Here is a 19,492-nt window from a genome sequence, read left to right as displayed (position 1 = left end):
ATGGAGTGCCAATCCAAGGGTCTAATGTGAATTAAAAACTAAAATCTGAACTGAAGTGTTTCTTTGGGGTACTAACCAGACTGAAGAGCATTTACAGAGTACTGAAAATCTCAAACCCGCAAAACATGCAAATACAAGGCTACTCTTGTGAACGGTTTTGAGAGATGTTGACCTGATGAGCTGTCATGTAACATGCACACCGGCTAAACTACTTCTCTGTTTTGTGCAGGAGAAGAACTCATTCCTGAATTACAACGTGTCTTGTATCCTGACTATGCCACAGTACATGAGGCAGGGCTACGGCAAGATGCTGATTGATTTCAGTGAGTACCGTTGTTATGACCTGTATAAACGTGCAGACAGATGTTTAGTGACAAACATCTTAGATGGCAATTTATATTCATGTTTAATTCTAATCATTAATACGTTGTAAAAAACTTCATGAGTTGAATTTTTGTTTTTGCAAATTTTATGAATGTTCATTTAATAACAATAGTCTCAGTAAAAATAATAAAATTAAGCACTAATTATTCATTAAATCATATAATTGTTAGAACAATAGGGTTTAACATTTGAAAATTTAATCAAAAATGTATTTTTTTTGTGTTAAAAAAGGTTTAGAGTTATTACAGAGGTTCACTGTTAAAATGTAAAATTCTGTGACAATCTACATTTTTATATTGTAAATTTTAACTTTATATTGTCATCTATGTCATAGACCTTTTATATATGGCAGATGCAGTTGTAATGTCATGATCTATGATTCTTTTATTCATCACTGTCTTTTGTCTTATGGTTCTAGGTTACCTCCTGTCAAAGGTTGAGGAGAAGGTGGGTTCTCCTGAGCGCCCTCTCTCAGATTTGGGCCTCATCAGTTATCGCAGCTACTGGAAGGAAGTGCTGCTACGGTACATGTACAACTTTAAGGGCAAAGAGATCTCCATCAAGGGTAAGATGATTTGCCCCTGCAATGCAAGGGAATGTTCATAGGCACGTTCACCGTGACATCCCTGTAAAATGATTGTGGGTTTAGCTTTGTTTTTGTTTTTTATTCCGCCCTCATCAGAGATCAGTCAAGAGACGGCAGTGAATCCTGTGGATATTGTCAGTACTCTGCAGTCACTTCAAATGCTCAAGTACTGGAAAGGGAAGCATCTGGTCTTGAAGCGACAGGTATCCGAAAATTGTTTTTATATCTCTCTGTCTCTCTCTCTCTGTCTCTCTCTCTCTCTCTCTCTCTCTCTCTCTCTCTCTCTCTCTCTCTCTCTCTCTCTCTCTCTCTCTCTCTCTATATATATATATATATATATATATATATCACTAATGTCTTTTTCCCCTGTCGTTTCTCTCTTTTCCCCCATAATTTAAGTATGTTGATGTAAATGTATTAAACTTTAAATACAATTAAAGCCAAAATACAATTTATTTAGTGAAAAGGAAAAAACGTCAGCATTGTAGTGTAGTAAATTACATTTCTGTTCTCTTGAAAAATATCATTGCATTTTTGATTTTAAGCAATAATTTTTCCAAAGGAATATTTATTGTTTGTATTTATTTGTGCTCTATGGAATAAAAATGGCATTCAAAGTTCAAATGCATTTCCATAGTTTTAAGTGTAGATTTTTTTTTTGGGAAATGTGCATAAAGGATAACATTCAATTAAAATGTAACTTGCTTGCTGGAGATTGTGTATGCTTTATATTAATTGTCTTTTTTTTTTTCTCTGGTTCTCCTTTTGTTCGGAATGGCACAGGACCTGATTGACGAGTGGAAGGCTAAAGAGACCAAAAGGGGCAGCAACAACAAGACCATAGACCCCAGCTCTCTAAAATGGACCCCTCCCAAAGGAACCTAATGGACTTACACGCTACGTTTCGTACTGCCGTTGTTTTTTTTTGTTTTTGTTTTTTTTAATGACTCCATCAACAGTGTCTTTTGCAATGGCTCCAGACGTCTCTTTATATGTGCCCTTTGTATCTCTGGAATCTCTCACTTTTGTTTATACAGTGCTATTTATTTTTTGAAATCGTTTCATTCATATTTTTCTCCGGCCAAAGTATTGTCTATGCCCTAGCGTATATTTTAAAAAGTTTTTTTAAAGCAAAAAATAGTTTCTCAACAGTAGAATATAGTGAAAAATGAGGCCTTACCAAAAAAAAAAAAAATAGATTTACATTTGGAAGTTTGTATCTTTTGTGGTGAAAGATTTGTGAATGAATGTTTTCATTTAAATCAGAACTGGGATAAAAACTCATGTTTGATACGTACTTTTTATTACATCACATTTGATACCTGAAGCAAGACATTTACTTGCTTAATGCTCATAAATAATGTCCTCATGAATTATTACGTTGGTGTTAAGAGTGGAGAATAATTGTGTATTGATTCACAGAGACTGGTGAAGTCTAATAGAGCGCCGGATACTGTCATCAGTAGTACTGCAGTCTGTCCCATTCCTCTTGCGCATCTGCTGTTTGAAAAACATGATTTCACATTTATAAACTGCTGGTTTTTCATCATTTTTGCATAAATACAGTTCTGACACAGTTCTTTTAGAGGCGTACCGGTTTGTTTTTTCAAATCTCCGGATTTGTCCGTTGCCGTGCTGGTCTCTGGGGTCGTTTTTCTCGAATCGCCTGCAGATTAATGTGAAAATCTGTTTTTCATGTTTAAACTTAGCCGATTAGCAGACACTTTTAATCAAAGCGAGCAGTGTAGAGCCATACCTCCTGAAGGTCTCTTGCCCATCAGTCCCACAAACATGTCTCCCTTATGCCCTTTGGAAAAATTAATGTTTTTAACCTCTGGTAAAAAAAAAAAAAATCAACCTGTTGGTTTTAATATGCCCTTCCTGAATTGCAGAACCCTTTCAAACAGGAGCAGAAAATACCAAGTTCATAGTCACGGCATTAACTGTTAAACGTACAGCAGCTGATAATATCTTTCTGTAAAATATGTTAGTCTTGTGTCTAATACGAATACCTACACATCCCTAAATCAAGATAAATTGGCAAAATTTAAAAAAAATGGGCGTGATTGTCTGAGAAACGACACATTTATGCTTAAAAAAATGAACAAATGTGTTTTGGATAATTTTGTATTAATATTAATATAAGGTTCTTATTAGAGATTAGTGCTGGAAAACAAGACCGTATTTTCATGGGGAAAACAATGTAACTTATATTTTCAGAAAGTGTTTACATTCCGAAAACGTTGATATTTTGTTCACCTTAATGGTTTAAATTTTCTAAAAATACCTTTATAAAACCTGCAGAAACCCTGGATGTTGATATATATATATATATATATATATATATATATATATATATATGTATATGTTAATTGAATTTACTCACTTCTTCGTTCCATTTTCACAGGCTGGACAACTTCTAGAACAAGTAAAATAAAAATTAGAATATTTTTTTAATATCAACAATTCTTAATATAATTTGATTAAACAATGCGAGTTATGTAAAAATGACTGAATTAGTAAATATTTTGTTAATATCTGTTAATATATATTTTTTTAAAATTAGACTTCACTCTACTTTGTGGTAACAACCAAGCATTGCAACAAGGTAAACGGAACGTAATTCTTGCAGATGCTTTGCGCCCTGGAACCAACAAAACCGAATCTTACCGGAGCGTTTTCCCATTAGTCCGTAGAACTGATGAGATTTCGACCTCTTCAGCAGACCTGCCACTTGACTGGCTAGCGTCTCCTCCACTGGTTCATCCTGATCAAACAACCAAAGCGTTTCGCTGAATGCTCTTCATTGTTTTGGTTCCACGGTGGAAAAAACACTTGTAACTGATGAAACCGATTTAACCGTAACCTTTTCGATTACTCAATATTTTTACTTCCATAAAAAAACAAAACAAAACATTTCTCACCTCCCAGTTATCTGAAATCCAGGGTTCTCTGTTTGGAGTGAAAGACAATCCTCGCACACTGCAGGCAAGAGCAAGTATGGCGAGCATTAGCACTGAGACTTTCCAAATGTCCATAAGGAACCAAGATGTGCGAGATAAAACTCGTATAGTAGGTAAAATACTGAAATTGAGCTTATTCAAAAGAAAGATCTTTCTCAGCTAAGAGATGTGTCCGGCCGGCAGCGGGGTCTTTTCTGTTCTTCACACGGTGGCGGATGCATTTATACCCATACGGCTGCCAGCCCCCTCCAAGCTCTCAGATCGTCACACCATCTCTCTGCCGTAATCAATTCATATAATGCATTTATTGCAAAACGACATCCACTTGACTTGAGTGATCAATGGCTCCATTTCCATTCCCGGGTTCTGATTAATCGACCCATCGCACAACAATGAAAATGCAAAAAAATCTAACAAAACAATGTGTTATTCTTTTTGTTTGTTGGTTGTCGTTTTTTAAAATCGATTATTAAGCTCTCCTATGGAAGATTAATATATTAGAGTCATGGGTATATTATAATAATATAAACAAAGGATGAATTCAGAGTATTTATGACAAAATCAATGAATCAAACTTGCATTACAGCCATGACACGGACCTCGTTTTTTTTTTGTAAAACATATAAATCTAGTATTGATTGTATTACTTGTTTCTAACTATATTTTCGGAGCCAAACAGATCGGCAGGGCTTGGCAAACAATCCCTTCTGTTGCGCAAGTAGCAGCGATTAACTCACTAAGTTCTTAATTGTTCAGTAAGTTCTATTCATATACTAAATTACGCTTGACTCCCCGTGAGCGAAAGCCCGTTGCTTCCAAATAAGCCTGGATTTACAAAATCAGTGAACTCTAATTGCTCTAGTCGTATTTTTTTTGCTATTAGAGAAACTGTAACTTGTCTGATTATACCACTTAGCAGTCTGTGATCTGTTGAAAATAAGTTTAAATTATATGTTTTGCCAAGAAGTGATTTAGATGGCTAGAACTTGTCAGTTCATATGCATAACCCTGGTGTTTTGGGCTAATGTTATCTTTCTGAAATATATATTGACTTTCCTTACACAGGCTAAACCAACTGCCTGAGATGACCAGCCATTGCTACCAAATACTGGATTAAATTTTCTTTCACTTGGCGCTTTATCTGAACTTATACGATTAATCGGTTGCCAAAAGAAACTCAAAACCTGTACAAAACAAATTGCATGAAAGACTAGATGCTAGATTGTCAGGTGAATGATTTTTAGTATATTATAGATCTTCTTAACATTGCCAGCAATTAAACTTGAAGCTTTTTTGTAGCTTAATTTATAGTACTAATTCATAGTAGCCTAAATATTATGGTATTTTTGAACCATATGAATTAATTTGTTGGGGTAATTCTATAGTTGCTGTGGTAATATAACGACTATAGTAATATAAACAAATGACTTTACCCAATACTGTACTGTTTTCTACATCTATAGGCTATATTATAGCCTACTTCAACACACTAGTTTACTGTAGTAAAAACTAAAGCATACTACAGTAGGCTATTTATTACAGTTTATGTAATAATGTTTATTATTCCAAAAATAAAAGTAAAACAATGTTTGTGGTAAATATAAATTGATGACATTTTGACGTTTAACGTTAGCTCTAAGACATGAATTACACAAACCAGCAATGAAAACAGAATATTTATATTTTTATTTATTTATTTTTACGTGCTAAGACACGAAACGAGCGGTTTGTGTGAGAAAACGAACAGTATTTATATAGTTTTTTACCTCTAGTACACCACGTCTAGCGAATTTAAACTACGCCAGAGCACGTACAGACGTCAAAGCGTAAAGACGTCAATGCGTGCGTGCGCGCCCTCAGAGCAGTCGGACATGTTTGTGTACTACAGGTAAAAACTATATAAATATTGTTCGTTTTTTCACACAAACCGCTCGTCTCGTGTCTTAGGACACCGATTTGAAGTTAATTTGGATTTCTTTGAGTATGTTTTTTTCTCTCCCATAGATCAAGTTCCCCACGCCAGGCATTATACGACTGACAGACTATAACGTAACGGTTTAACTTAAAAATAGCCGAATGTGTTCAACTGAAGAAAAAACACACTTACATCTTGGATGCCCTTGGGGTAAGCAGATAAACATCCAATTTTCATATGTAATTGGATATATATATATATATATATATATATATATATATATATATATATATATGTATATATGAAAAAATTATGAAAACAACTTGTTTACCACGATATACATAAATACATAAATTTTCGCTACATATATCAGCCATAGAAGTTTGCAAACTGCTTGTGTGGTAGATACGCACCGGCTCGCCTTCATGCTCTAAAACCGAAATATTTATAATTTCGTGTTTGTCTTTATCACCGAATGCGAAATTGACAATGATTCACATTTCCTGCGTTTAAAATAATTACACTATTTTTGCTGCAATAAAGCTAAAATGGCTCAAGTTCTGTTTTCGCGCAGGCGCACTGGAGGGCAGTCGGTTTGTATCTACGAGGCGACCGATATTTTATCGCTTCTCTTTCCCCCCGCACGCTGCACGACAAAGCTATAATTCAAAAAAAGAGTCGCACGAGTCAGAAATCGCAAATGAAAATCGCACAGTGTATGCCCGGCTTAATCGCAGTGTATAGCTCTATACGTGCATTTATTGCTGCCATAAAGCAAGCTGCCATTTTAGCTGAATTTCGTACCAGCTAGTAGGCGTTTGGAAAGGAACAGAAGCTATTTTACATTGGCTGTTTAAAGTAATCCCACCATCGGGTTGAATTTTGAACTAACATCCCAAGGTTTAAAAACTAAACAAAACTAAAACATTACATTTGCTTCAAAGGTGCATATTATTACACTGAAAGGTAAGAGTTTTGTGCCTTGTTTTTGCAAGTGCAAGAGCATAAACTGGCATTAAAATATTTTTGATTACGTCAACGTCTGAGAATCCTTCGCGTAAGCATTAATCGTGCTTCTTTGAAGCAATTAAAATGCACTTATTCAGAAGTACTTTAAAAGCTCGGTGCATTGTTTGCCTTCGTCCCACAATTAAATTATAAGTTTTTTTTTTTAAATTTCTAAATGACTAACGTATCAAGCTTCACACAAACACCTCTCATTTAAACCTAGATGACACGCGGGATTTGTGCTCTTTGATCTCACCACAGGTGCTTAACAAAGCAAGAAACCAATTTTCGATAATTTCACCTGAACGCCACTCATGCGCTTCCAAGCCCACAGAGGTCTAACGTTGAGTGCTGAATCAAAAAGATTCAGAGGCTCTTCATTTGCATATGAAAACTGCTTCATTCAATGGGGTCTGACAATGCTGACACCACATTACCATGTTATACTCAACTGTTTGCCCATATTAGGCATAGGTTTATGATGGAATATACCATTGATACTAGTTGAACAGGATTATGAAACCAATGTAGGACTTAATTTGAGATTGTATGTATTTGATGTGTTTGAATTGCATTATAAAGTCTCTGTCTATTAAGAAAAACAAAGCATACATGAACGTACCATTTATGTACATGCAAATTTTCCATATATTGTATTTACATTTTAGAAAAAAAAAATAGTTGTATGAGATGTTTCAAATTTTTAACAGAATATATGTTATTGATTTAACCGATTTTGCAGATTTGTTAAACGTAATTATTGAAATAAAATCAAACAAACTCAAAGAGTCTGTAAATTATGGCATGTGTGGGTTTTTTAATGCAGAAATCTGACCTTTTTTATTAATACGACAGTTATGCATCGCAATAAGTTAGGCAAATCTCGAATGGATTGAAATTTTATGTGCAATTCAAACATTTTTTCGCCATTTATCTGTACATTTGGATCTGTACATCTGCTCTGTTCAAACAAATGAAATCATTTTCAGTCTTAAAGTAATGCTTACACGGCGCACAAACACATGAAACTCGGCCCTTTCTTGCTTTTTTGAAGTGTCGTGATCTTGGTGGGAAATCGTGACTGGGAATCTGTATTTCTTGATTGCATCCACTTTGACCTCGTGACTTTTCCTCAAGCTCTTTCAACTTCCTTTGTGCATCAACTGATTGCCGATATTGTTGCTTTTACTAGATGCGATAAGACGTGTCTCGCTTTTTTTTTATTAGAAGTTCAACTTGTCCTGTAATTTCTGAAGCCTTTTTCAAACCAGACCGATGAAACTGATATTCGAAATCTGGTAAAGTTCAATTTTTTTTTTTTTTTTTTTTTTTTTGTCAGTGCAGGTCCTGGGTTGCGTTTAGAGGAGCTGAACAGTGTGTGCTGGAACAGGTTTTGTCAGCCTTTAAAATGGTTCGTGTTCAATTTATATGTTCGATTGAAGGTTAATGAACTAACAGTTTGATATGAATATCCTCTGCTAACTGAATCTGAGTGTAAAAGTATGTCAGATTTAAAAAGTAAATCAGACTGAAATACGGTGTTAGTTCATTCTTGATAATTTAACAAGCAAAAAGACGTTTTAGTATCATCGTAAAAATGTCAAACTTTAGATCATGCTGACCTTTTTCTTTATTGATTTTCATAAACACATAGGTTTTACGTTGTTAATAATATTTCAAGATGATTATTTACTGAATAGAAGCAACAGAAGTACCTATACATGATGTAAAAATCATGTTAACATATCAAATATCAGATTTATTTGTTCATTTATCTCTGTATTTAAATGTGTTTTGCCTCCACAATAGTCAAAATCAAAACTCTGATCATAAAACATGTTTTAAATATGATCTTACTTAGGCTTGTTATTAGGACAACTGATATTTAAAGTTATTGGCTATACAATTATAAAAATTGATTTACATTACAAGCTGCCAGAAATTCTTACATTTTCGACCATATAAATCTCAGCAAGTACTCCAAACTGCAGAAATATAGCCATTAGAAATAGACACCTGATGTAAGAAAAATGATACTCAACGTTAAAAAAAATCATTTTATTTTGTTTTAGGATTAGATGTGCTCTAAAAAACAAGCAGTGTATTTTTTGTATATTTGGAATGTGCTTTAAATAAATGTTAATGTAATGAATGTTTTTTGCTACTTAGACTATAAATGTATAGCTATACATCCGTGCGTCACGCAAGACAGACTGTATGTGATGGCATATTTAAAAAAAAAAAAATTCACAGACTGTGTCTATGCAGAATAAAGACAGGATCCCTGCGGACAGGCCCTCAGCTCTTCAAACGCCTCTTTTGTTAAATGATTGTGCTCTAATCCTGCGATGACAGATCCACTGTTCAGATTAGTGTGCTCGAGAACAAACTACATTTAACGTCCTTGTAGGTTTACTGTTACTTTAACAGTAGGAATTGTCTGTGGTTGTCGTGTCTTGTTTTACTAGAGTGTAGCATCACACAAAAAAGTACGGCTGATCTTTCTGAAGTTTCTTAGAAATAATGGCTTTCATTCCGATTCGGTCCATGCAAACGCATACTTTAGGCATAGGCTTTAGGTCAGTGTCTAAAATAACACAAAAAATCCTGCGCGTATTACGTAATATATCTAACGCATAATTTGCATATAGTGATTATTAGATCTGCTAAACCGGTTGGTAAAATATTTGTTTTTCGTTTTGCTCTTAAAAAAAAAATCTTGGGTGTGTTTTTCGGTGGTAGGTTTGCTTTTTTTTTTTTTTTTTTTTTTTTTTGATTTGGCCAGGTATTATTGTTCACAAGTGTGCCTTTCATGGAAATCAGACACCACTCAGATGCAGCTGTTACGTACGGAGCCAGGATCGTAAACTTGGGGACAATTCCCGTCTGACAAGTTTACTCGCTCCTTGACCTTCCAAGATCCCCGAGGTCTCCTCCCATGGAGTCATCACATAACCAGGCTGAACGGTTTGAGTAGCTTCGACCAATTCTTTTTTTTTTATCTCAGGTGTGATCTTACCAGGGTGAGGCCAGTATCTCTTCAGAGATGATACTTTGTTTTAGTCACGCTATTTGTTATTGTCTTGACTTGTGCTTCAGATATTGCACAAAACTATCAGTGTATAAACCGATGGAACTGCATAATCTTGGATTATGTCACACATCGATTGCAAAAAATGTCATACAGAAAGATTTGGGTTTTCCGCATTTAACAGCGCCGCCGTCCCAGAGTCTCGCAGGGTTAAGAAGCAGGCCCTTTTTGTTTTCTGTTTGCGCCAGATTTGCGCGGTTTCGCTTTTAACTTTTGGTCAACGTACTTTAGTTTGAAAAGAATTGGGTCACCAATCGATCTATAAACTGTAAAACAACACCAAATCCATGCATCACGAAACAATTCTAATAAATATAAACTAAACAGCACACTTTCCTCTCAAACATGCTTATGCAGTTTCACCCTTTAAACATTTTAGAGGTGACGGATTTTCATTGCACCATTAGAGGGCAGTATTGTTTCATTTGTGAAGCTTTAAAAGCGTTCCGACTGGTCCCCCTTTGCTTCTTTTTTTTTCTAGAGGAGGCCTGCACTGTTTACCAACATTAACTCAACATTTATCATATTTATGTCTCCAGTTAAAATAATAACCAGTCACACTAATAGATAAAGAAGCGTGGATTGCATGCGATTACCTTCGGCTAAAGAATAAATACTTGCGTAATTCCCAGTCAAACTACTTCTGTGACAACAGTGGCACCATCCCAACATTTTGATGTATTAGACGTTCGTGTTTGGACCATCTCCACCATACCTGTAACTGTTAAAGGACAAGTGGAAATATCTTACAAATCTTTCATGTACAGTTACGGCTTATTGTAGCCGTTCGCGAGCTTGCTGGCTCGCATTCACAGGCCTTCGACACAAACAATAATACACTTGGCATGTGAAGAGTATAAATGTAGCAACTCCACACTTGCATGTAAAAAACAGCTTCCTCTCTAGCCTCACTGGGATCTTTTAAATGCCCAATCCGCGCCGTTACTCGCATCGATGTAATTTCACACCAAAAACCGCTTTTAGTGTTTCACCCCCATAACGTGATGCTATGTCAGATAGTAGTGCCAAAATCCTCTCAGCACCATGTTATATAACATTCTTGGTTGTTAGCATGGCGCAGACAGACTCCTGAAATAAAGTCTTAGTAAGTCACAATAGCGGGCGTAACATGCAGACTAGCACAGAGCTATAAATTGTCAGCGAGAGAGAGTGTTCTATTGCATATTCGATCCCAAAGGCCTGATTCTCATGTTCCTTGAGTCATTTTTCTGTGATTTTTGAGGCCTGTGGCACACGAGAGGAGAAGGAGACTTCGAGGCAGTAACTTTGTTTTTGTATTTTTATTATTTTTTTCTCTTTTCTCACACTTTCACCAAGGCAAGCCGCAAAACCTCCAGGTCCTATGAGACAGCTGTCATTTTTTTATTTGAATTTTTTTGTTGTCACATGAGACTGCAAGTCATTGATGTTGCAAAGCACAAAAATACATTGTGCCTGAGAAACATTTGACTCGCGCGAACAGATCTAAGACACGCAAGCACTGTGTTTTGATAATAAATCGTGTTTTGTAGTATATATTTAGCACGCGGTATATTATAAACTATATTGTATTCTTGGTGTAGCATAATTCTATGTAGGAACGCACTAAAAAGGGGTTCTGTGTATTGCAGGAATTATACACACGTTTCACAAGTTCTTGGAAATATTTAGCTTTTTCTGTGTTAAATCTAAACGCGCGCACAATAACATAATGTAATATAAAAAATGATGTATTATACTGAATGTATTATTCATTTAAAAGTATATAGTAGTGCTGTCAAATTTAATTGTTTGCATAATATATGTGTGTGTATTATGCAAAAGTAAATACATTCACATGCATGGATGTACATTAAATATATTGATATACAATATAATAATACAATATATAAATGTATATGCATGTAAATAACATGCTGTATTTATATGTACACTATAAATATGCAGCACACATGCATGTATGTAAACACGTTTATTTTGGATGCGATTACTTGTTTGACAGCACTAGTTTATATATTTTGTCAGTGGTGCTTGATACATACTATTAATTATTAAATAAAGACAACTGGAAAGTAGAAACACTGGGAATGTTAAGTCCCGAGACAGACCCGGTGAACATATCGACCTATTTCTGTTATTTTTACATTAGTATTTATATGCCCACCACTTTATTAGGTGCCAACCAGCATTTTGTGCAGTGAACGGTTGCCAGTTCAAACAAACATCAGTCATGGACACAGTGACATTTTCTCACAGACCTTGTGTGTTGATGTGGGTCCCTTATAAACAATAACCCACATGCATCGATATACACACTCGTACACCGTGTAATTAACAGCGAGCTTTCTTGCCAACAACATAACAGTCAACACAAGCAGCTATTTACCATTTTTAACAGTCACCGACATGCATTTGTCCGGAAAGCTCTTAGCAGCGCTTCGTGTTCGCCTGTTAGACAGCTGATCACACGGCTGCATACGGAAACCAAACCTGCAAGCTTGTTATCATGGTTATGTCCTTGCATTTTTTCCTTTCAGCAGTTTGAAATTACAACGGCACACATAATGAACTCTGTAAAAGTTTTTTTTTATTTTTCGTCCAATCTTGTGGCGACTCCGTTCAGAACACCCCGCAGTGTTCTGCTTTGCATGGTCAAATTTGCTTGCTTTGTCTTCCAGCCAATATCTAGCTCCTCTGGTGAACCACAGAGGTGCAAAAGCCAAGAGCATAATGGGTAGACTGGGAGAGTCGCGCAACTGGACAAATGTCAGAGAGGAAAATGGCAGTCGATTCATAATGTGGCATTGTGTCAGTCATGTCAGGATAGATTAGAATTTGACGTATCCCTCATGTCTGTTTGACCTCCTCTGTAATTATCAGATCTAGTGTGCTTTAATGCGTTCCTACAGTTACTACCGCACAACAGCACTTCAGATGAGCCCGAGAGCATGCCACTGATTTATACTTCAGGATCTTCTTTTCCTATATTTTTGTAAAATGAGTGCTAAAGTATACACTGTCCCAGGCACTGCTTTCCTTCATGCTCAATTCAGTGGGTTCGTTATAGAAATAATATACTTTGAAGTAATAACTGAATGTAAAGTTTTCGGACACTTGTTTGCATATTTGAAATAATAATAATAATAATAATAATAAAAAAATACTACTATTAATGCATTTAGTTAATAAGCGTTTTAATATGATAGTCAGCACATCAAAATAAAAAAACCAAAAAACATAAGGATTTAAATGTAGTTTAATTTGAAATGACTACAAAGCGCTCTTTTTAAAGTGTGCTAAGTATTTTATTTAATTAATATATTGTCTGCCAGAACAGTTTTACACTATGTGCACACGTTCAATAGACTTTTTCACCATATTTCTCACATCTTTAGCGGTTAGAGTAGATATAGCTTTGCTAAGTAATGCTAAATTGTTATACTGACTTCAATATTAATAATAAGCGTCAACATAATATGGTTGCAGTGTTTGTCTTGCTGCTAGGTGGATGTTGCTATGGACTGTTCAGCCTATTATAATTAGCCTGGATGTATGTCACACATTAATATTTGATTTATATGCTGTCTTTTTACTTATATATGTCAGCTGCACAATGAAGTTGCGGTTTTAGTTCGTATTATTTTAAAAATAAAAGGTCAGTTGATGGAAGTAACCCTCAGGATGTGTTTATAAAGTTTACTACTACGTTTTATGACCTGTCATATAGTTCACCCAAAAATGACAATGACGGTATAACCTCCTGAGGGCGTATAGGTTAGTTTCACGACTGTATATCCGATTTACTGGGCTTCAAAATAATGGCCGCTATTCACCCGCATTACCAAGCTTGGAAGAGCCAGGATAAATAAAAAGAAGAAACACATATACACCTAGGATGGCTTGGAAGTGAGTAAAATATACCAAAATTTTCATTTTTGGGTGAACTATTCCTTTAAAACCTTGATTAGTATGCTTATGTATTTAGTATTAAACATTAAGTAAACATCAATTTAAAATTATACAAATATAATATTATAATTATAAAAAGTTTTATTATTTATGCAGTATATTTATATTATTATATTAGCAGATGAATGATGAGCGCTTGATGAATCCACACAGCAATATTTGAAAAAAATCTCAGAAATCTTACTAATATGCTGATTCGCTGCTCAAACATTTCTTATTATTTTCAAGGTTTTTGCTGCTCAATATTTTTGTGGAAGCCACGATCTTTTTTCAGTTCTTTAATCGGGTTCAGCACAAGTTCAGCACATCTTCAACAGCACACACTTTCGAATGGTAGTGTATCTAGGTGTCCACAAAATATCAGCAAAAAACAGATATTTTAACATTTATAATAACCGATTTTTCCGTAGCAGCAGATTAGTATATTACAATGATTTCTGAAGGATCACTCGACACTGAAAGCTGAAATTTACACTGAAAATTCTGCTGCTTTTTTCAAATATTAACTTTTTTTATAGCATTTTCAGTCAAATAAATGCCTTGTTGAGCAGAAGAGACTTCTTTCAATAACATAAAAAGCAGCGTAGTAGAGTAGAATGACCTCATCATCCAAACCTTACGTAGAAAAAGTCTAAATTATGGTCTCACGCAGACGTTCATGTGTTTAAAACGAGCCACTTTTCATGCTGCGGTAATGGTTGGATAATAGATCACCTACCATACCCAATAGTTCTAACTAATAAAAACGCGCAAAGAGTACTGAAAACTCCCCGATAGCTAGCTATCTCTCACGATCGTGCAGAAACTCACACAGAGTTCGATGCCGTCGACTTTTACGAAGCTTGTTTAATACATACGGTACATTTCTTCCCCTCCTCCGCTGCCTGCTGTATTTGCAGGCGGCTTTAGCGCCAGACACCCTGAGGCAGCGGTAGCGCCAGTGAGTCTTCCCACCTCTGTTTTTGTGGTGGGAGATGACATGTCGAAGCTTTGAAGAGCAGCGGAGGGAGGGAGGGAAGGACTGAACACATCACTCTGCGAGAGCACAGAAATGTCATGTGGCCAGCAGTCCGCCCAGATTCCCTCACTGTCTAAGTGGGCCGGAGAAATGTAGACAGGAAGTACAACTCTCTCTCTCTCACACACACACACACACACACACAATTAAAAGCTCCTAAACGCTGCAATGTCATAGCTCCGTCATACCTATACCGTGCAAATTGTTCTGTTCGTCAACATTGCTGTGCGACGCTACAGTCAGCCCAAAGATGTGCCAGAACCCGCACCTAACGTTCAGAACTGCTGCAACACATCACAGTTCCTTCGAGAAAGAGAGAGAGAGAGAGAGAGAGAGAGAAAGAAAAGAAACACTTGGAATGTTGAGTCTCTTTAAATACACCAAACAAAAAAGAGACACAGCACAAACAGACCCAGACGATCCACCCACCCGCAGCACCTACACCAAAATAAATAAAGACACCAGGACAAACACAAATTCTTCTTAAGTATAGCACAATGCTTTGTGTGTGTGTGTGTGTGTCTGTGTGTGTGTGTGTGTCTGTTTGTCGCAATTGTAAAGTCATTGTTTCATTTTGGCTATTTTTGCCATTTGCTGGTGTTCTGGTGGTTAGAAACAGCACGGATACAACAAAAACCGAAATAAAAATATTGAATTTCATTACAAATCAACTGTTAATTACGTTGTTTTTATAACAGAATTTTCGCAAAACCATGGGGAGGCTGCTTAAGCTTAATGCTTAAGTGTGTTTCGAAGCATGGCCGCTGGTTTGAGCTGGTCCTTAACTGGTCATGAGCTGGTCCTCAGCTGGTTTTGAACAGGAGCTGGTTGATTAAGACCAGCTTAAACCAGCTCAAACCAGCGGCCATGCTTCGAAACATAGAGCGTAGAATAAGCTAAGCTATTAGGCTGATTGGGTATACGTGTGCTATGCTAGTACTTAAGCTGAAGACATTAAAGGTCATTATAATAGTTTAAACAAAATGACATGGTTTTGTAGGAATTCTAATCAGGCACTACAGAGAGTTTGCCCATTAAAAGTTATTAGAGCCAGTGGGATCGCTTGGGGCTCTAATGGAAGTTTTGATGAATACTTGATTCTGATTGGCTGATCTGTATTCTGCATTGAAATTGTGATGGAGAGTCCTTAAAGTACTGTTTTTAAGCCCTCTACAGTTGTATTTTTAGACAGTTTTTGTCACTATCTTTGTTTTAAGTTTTTACTGCTCGGGTCGCCATCACACAAATACTTTGGTGTATTTATTAGAGTGGATTAATCACGTTTTTGAGACTAAAATGGCTACAAATTTAGTAAAAAGCACTTGTAACAAAACGAATATTATCATCTGCAGGTGTCAATGTGGCATTATGCAAAAACACTATGTGACCCTGGACCACAAAACCAGTCATAAGCAGTACAGGTGTATTTGTAGCAATAGGCAAAAATACATTATACGGGTCAAAATTATAACATATATTCTTTTATGCCAAATAAAAATCATTAGGATATTAAGTAAAGATCATGTTCCATGAAAATATTTAGTACATTTCCTTCTGTAAATACATAAAAACTTTTTGTTGTTGTTGTTTTGTTAGTAATATGCAAGAACTTGATTTGGACAACTTTAAAGTTAATTTTCTCAATATTTAGATTTTATGTGCCCTCGGATTCCAGATTTTCAAATAGTTGCATCTCTGCGAGATATTGCCCTATCCTAACAAACCATACATTTCAAGCTCAATTGACCTTTATGGGTTTTTATATATATATATATATGTGTGTGTATATATATATGTGTATATATATATATATATATATATATATATATATATATGTGTATAAATATATATACTGTATATATATGTACGGTTAAGCTTTTTTTAAACAATTTTTCTATTTACATGTATCCATCATTTTGAAACCATATTGGAGTTAAGCTTGTTGGTTTGCTTTCGCAGTCTCTTCATTTCATAACATTTTAAATGATTTTTTTAAAGCAATATAAAAATTACAACAGAATATAATAATAAATGTAAATGATATTTATAATAAAACAATATTTCGTAACGATATTATAGTTTTTGTATTATAAACAATCAGAAAAAATTGTACAGTCAGCATCACAAAATAAAACCCTTTTAAAGTTAGACATCGCTGGGTTGTTTTACGTTAACGACGAGCCGAATTCGAATAAAACGGCACACACGAGTGTAGAAACATTCATGTTCGCTTGTGGTGAGTTGGATGTGGGTACACCTGTGCGCCGAGACGCTAGACGGAGAAGCGCACCAGCCACCAGCGCACCTCCTGCAGGGTTTATGTCCGCTTGGATCTCCCGTCTGAAGTGCCGGCCTTCATTTAGAGACAGAGATTAGAGAGGAAGCCCTCTGCATCCCTCCTATAGAGATCAAACAGCGCCAAACCCACGTCTCCATGCAGCGCTGCAGTTACAAGCGCACACTCCTAGACAAATAAGCCAGCAAAGACTCAATGCTAGCATGCTATGTAGTTTGTGTTCCGTTTCAGTCGATCGATGGGATGAATTGCTTGTAACGTCGCTCATTTCTTAAGCACATTACGCAAAGATACGTTTTAAACTGCAATATGCAGTCACACGAGCTTGTCACTTTGCATTCATTTTTTAATGAATGCAAAGTGAGTGGCGCTAAGTATTTGTTTGGGGTTTTCACAAAGCACGTTGTTTTAACGAAGCTTTACAATCACGATGGTAATGTTTATAATTTTCTAATATCTTGACGCCGTTTGATTAGATTAGAGTTGGATGACGGTATAGATTACAGATATTAACAGTCAAGCGGTTAAGCTTCGCTATGTAGCGTATATTCCACATATTACATTTTTGCTAATTGGTGGCTGGCTAATATATGCAAATTACAACCGCGTACATGACGCGCTCACGTCGTTAAATCGTGACTTTAACAACATCAAGATGCCTTATAGATGGTTTTGCGGATTAGAGCTGGTCAACATTTCGCGATAAGTTATAAAGTCATTATTACAGACTTTTTCTCTGAACACTTTTTTCGGTTATGCAAAGGTTAAAGAACTATTCCATTTTAGAACTTTGCTGCTTTTGAATGTCAGATGAACATTTCACAAAAGTAGCGACTTTTAGAAGAACGTTCAGCTCCAATGTTTCAATGTTCCATGAACGATGGATAAATATTGTTTTTGTGTTAATGTTGGGAGAACATTATTAAACGGCAGAGAAATCGAACAAATGCGCGACCAATGGTACTTGAAGATTGTTTGTTCGAAACTTTTTGAGAGAACCTTCTGAGAACGTTTTACCGTCGAACGTTGAATTCACCGACTATGTTTTCTTAGATATTCCATATACTCCAACACCATCGAAAAAAACCTACAGCATATTGGGAAAAAGCGTCTGTGGAAATGTCACAGTCGGTTTCTGATTTACTTCAGATACCTGTTTGATTAGCTGCGGTTTAGAGCTGCTTTCATTTTAATTTGGCAGTGAGTGATTAAGGAGTTCTATTGGATGACCTCCAAACTGTGTTGATTAGATTTTGATTGCCATCATCGTCAGACGTTTTGATAAGCCGCCAAGAGGAGGCCGAGAGGCTTGTGATCTCGGCTCACCGTCGACCGGTTGCCATTAGAGTTTCGCACGATGGCTCCGTCGGTTTCTCAACTGACTGAATCACTCTTTGACTGGCCACAGAATCCCAGACTGCTCTGCACCTGCAATTAGACTGAGTCTGAAGGGTCTTTAATCAAGATCCGGAGTGACCTCATCTGTAAACTCTGTCATAAACAAGCCTCGCATTTGAATGGCTTCTTCATAACGGTTTACTTTTCTTACAACATGTTATTTTAAACCTATGCATACGTAAAAAAAACCAGACGTAAAGTCATTAACCGCTATAAAACCTTCAACAGTTTGGCCACGTTAAAACAAGTATGTGTTCTTAATGGTTCTTATTTGTATTTGTTTATTATAAAACCTTTCTCTGTTTTCATTGTTGTCAGCATATATTCATTTTTTGTTACTTATGTATATACTTATGTATTTATTTATTTGTTTGTTATTGAAATGTATTTCTTTGCTTATAAACTAAAATAACTATTTATTTATTAATTTGTTCATTTATTTAAAGTTGTAATCAGAATTTATTTGGTTATGTACAGTATTATAAATTATTACGTTTCTTTCTTTCAGTATTTGTTTTTTGATTGCCTGTATTTATTTTAAGCTATTCGAATTTTGTTTTCAAGCTTTATTTATTGAGTTTTTATCAGCGTTTACTTGGTTGTTTATTATAAATGATAAACTTTTTATTTATTTATCATAGGCTAATAGCATTCTTCTTTTTATGCATTTATTTCTTTGAGTTATTACTTTTATTTGCTCATTTCTAAATTATTTATGAATTAAAGTCATTTATTTATTTATTTAATCATTCAAAGTTGTGGTCAGAAAATATTTATGTACAATATTATACTTTTTATATTTTATTTATTATATATTTATTTTAAAATATAATTTTCTTTAGTTTTTCAATCTTTATTGAGTTG

General features: G+C 35.5%; 2 protein-coding genes and 1 long non-coding RNA gene across 9 annotated transcripts in view; 2 read left to right on the top strand and 1 right to left on the bottom strand.

Moving 5' to 3' along the window:
• Positions 1–2,549, top strand: part of kat7b (K(lysine) acetyltransferase 7b) — a 7,249-nt gene extending 4,700 nt beyond the window's left edge. Inside the window, exons 11-14 of the mRNA XM_043254251.1 lie at positions 230–323; positions 803–949; positions 1,067–1,173; positions 1,754–2,549. Coding sequence (XP_043110186.1) covers positions 230–323; positions 803–949; positions 1,067–1,173; positions 1,754–1,855 — 450 coding nt within the window. The 3' untranslated portion in view covers positions 1,856–2,549. The remainder of the gene's footprint in view (positions 1–229; positions 324–802; positions 950–1,066; positions 1,174–1,753) is intronic.
• si:ch211-131k2.2 (protachykinin-1) lies at positions 2,326–4,116 on the bottom strand. 6 transcript variants are annotated; one of them, XM_043254255.1, is made up of 6 exons: positions 3,895–4,116; positions 3,641–3,737; positions 3,357–3,389; positions 2,727–2,804; positions 2,565–2,636; positions 2,326–2,467 (listed from the first exon to the last, which is right to left on the bottom strand). In XM_043254255.1, exons 1-6 carry the CDS (start codon positions 4,006–4,008, stop codon positions 2,430–2,432), a joined length of 432 nt encoding a protein of 143 aa, XP_043110190.1. In that variant the 5' UTR covers positions 4,009–4,116; the 3' UTR covers positions 2,326–2,429. The 6 variants fall into 6 exon arrangements, with proteins under 6 accessions (XP_043110190.1, XP_043110193.1, XP_043110188.1 ...); XM_043254258.1 differs by having other exon boundaries at positions 2,727–2,777; XM_043254253.1 differs by having other exon boundaries at positions 2,334–2,470.
• Positions 4,117–5,763: 1,647 nt separating this feature from the next.
• LOC122355070 overlaps positions 5,764–19,492 on the top strand; it is a 32,759-nt gene continuing 19,030 nt past the window's right edge. For both annotated transcript variants that reach the window (XR_006252166.1, XR_006252165.1), the window contains exons 1-2: positions 5,764–5,821; positions 5,938–6,058. This is a non-coding gene — a long non-coding RNA (uncharacterized LOC122355070). The remainder of the gene's footprint in view (positions 5,822–5,937; positions 6,059–19,492) is intronic.

This window comes from Puntigrus tetrazona, chromosome 12, assembly GCF_018831695.1.
Source record: "Puntigrus tetrazona isolate hp1 chromosome 12, ASM1883169v1, whole genome shotgun sequence".
Classification (NCBI taxonomy): Eukaryota; Metazoa; Chordata; class Actinopteri; order Cypriniformes; family Cyprinidae; genus Puntigrus; species Puntigrus tetrazona.
This window is presented reverse-complemented; position numbering and strand designations above follow the sequence as displayed.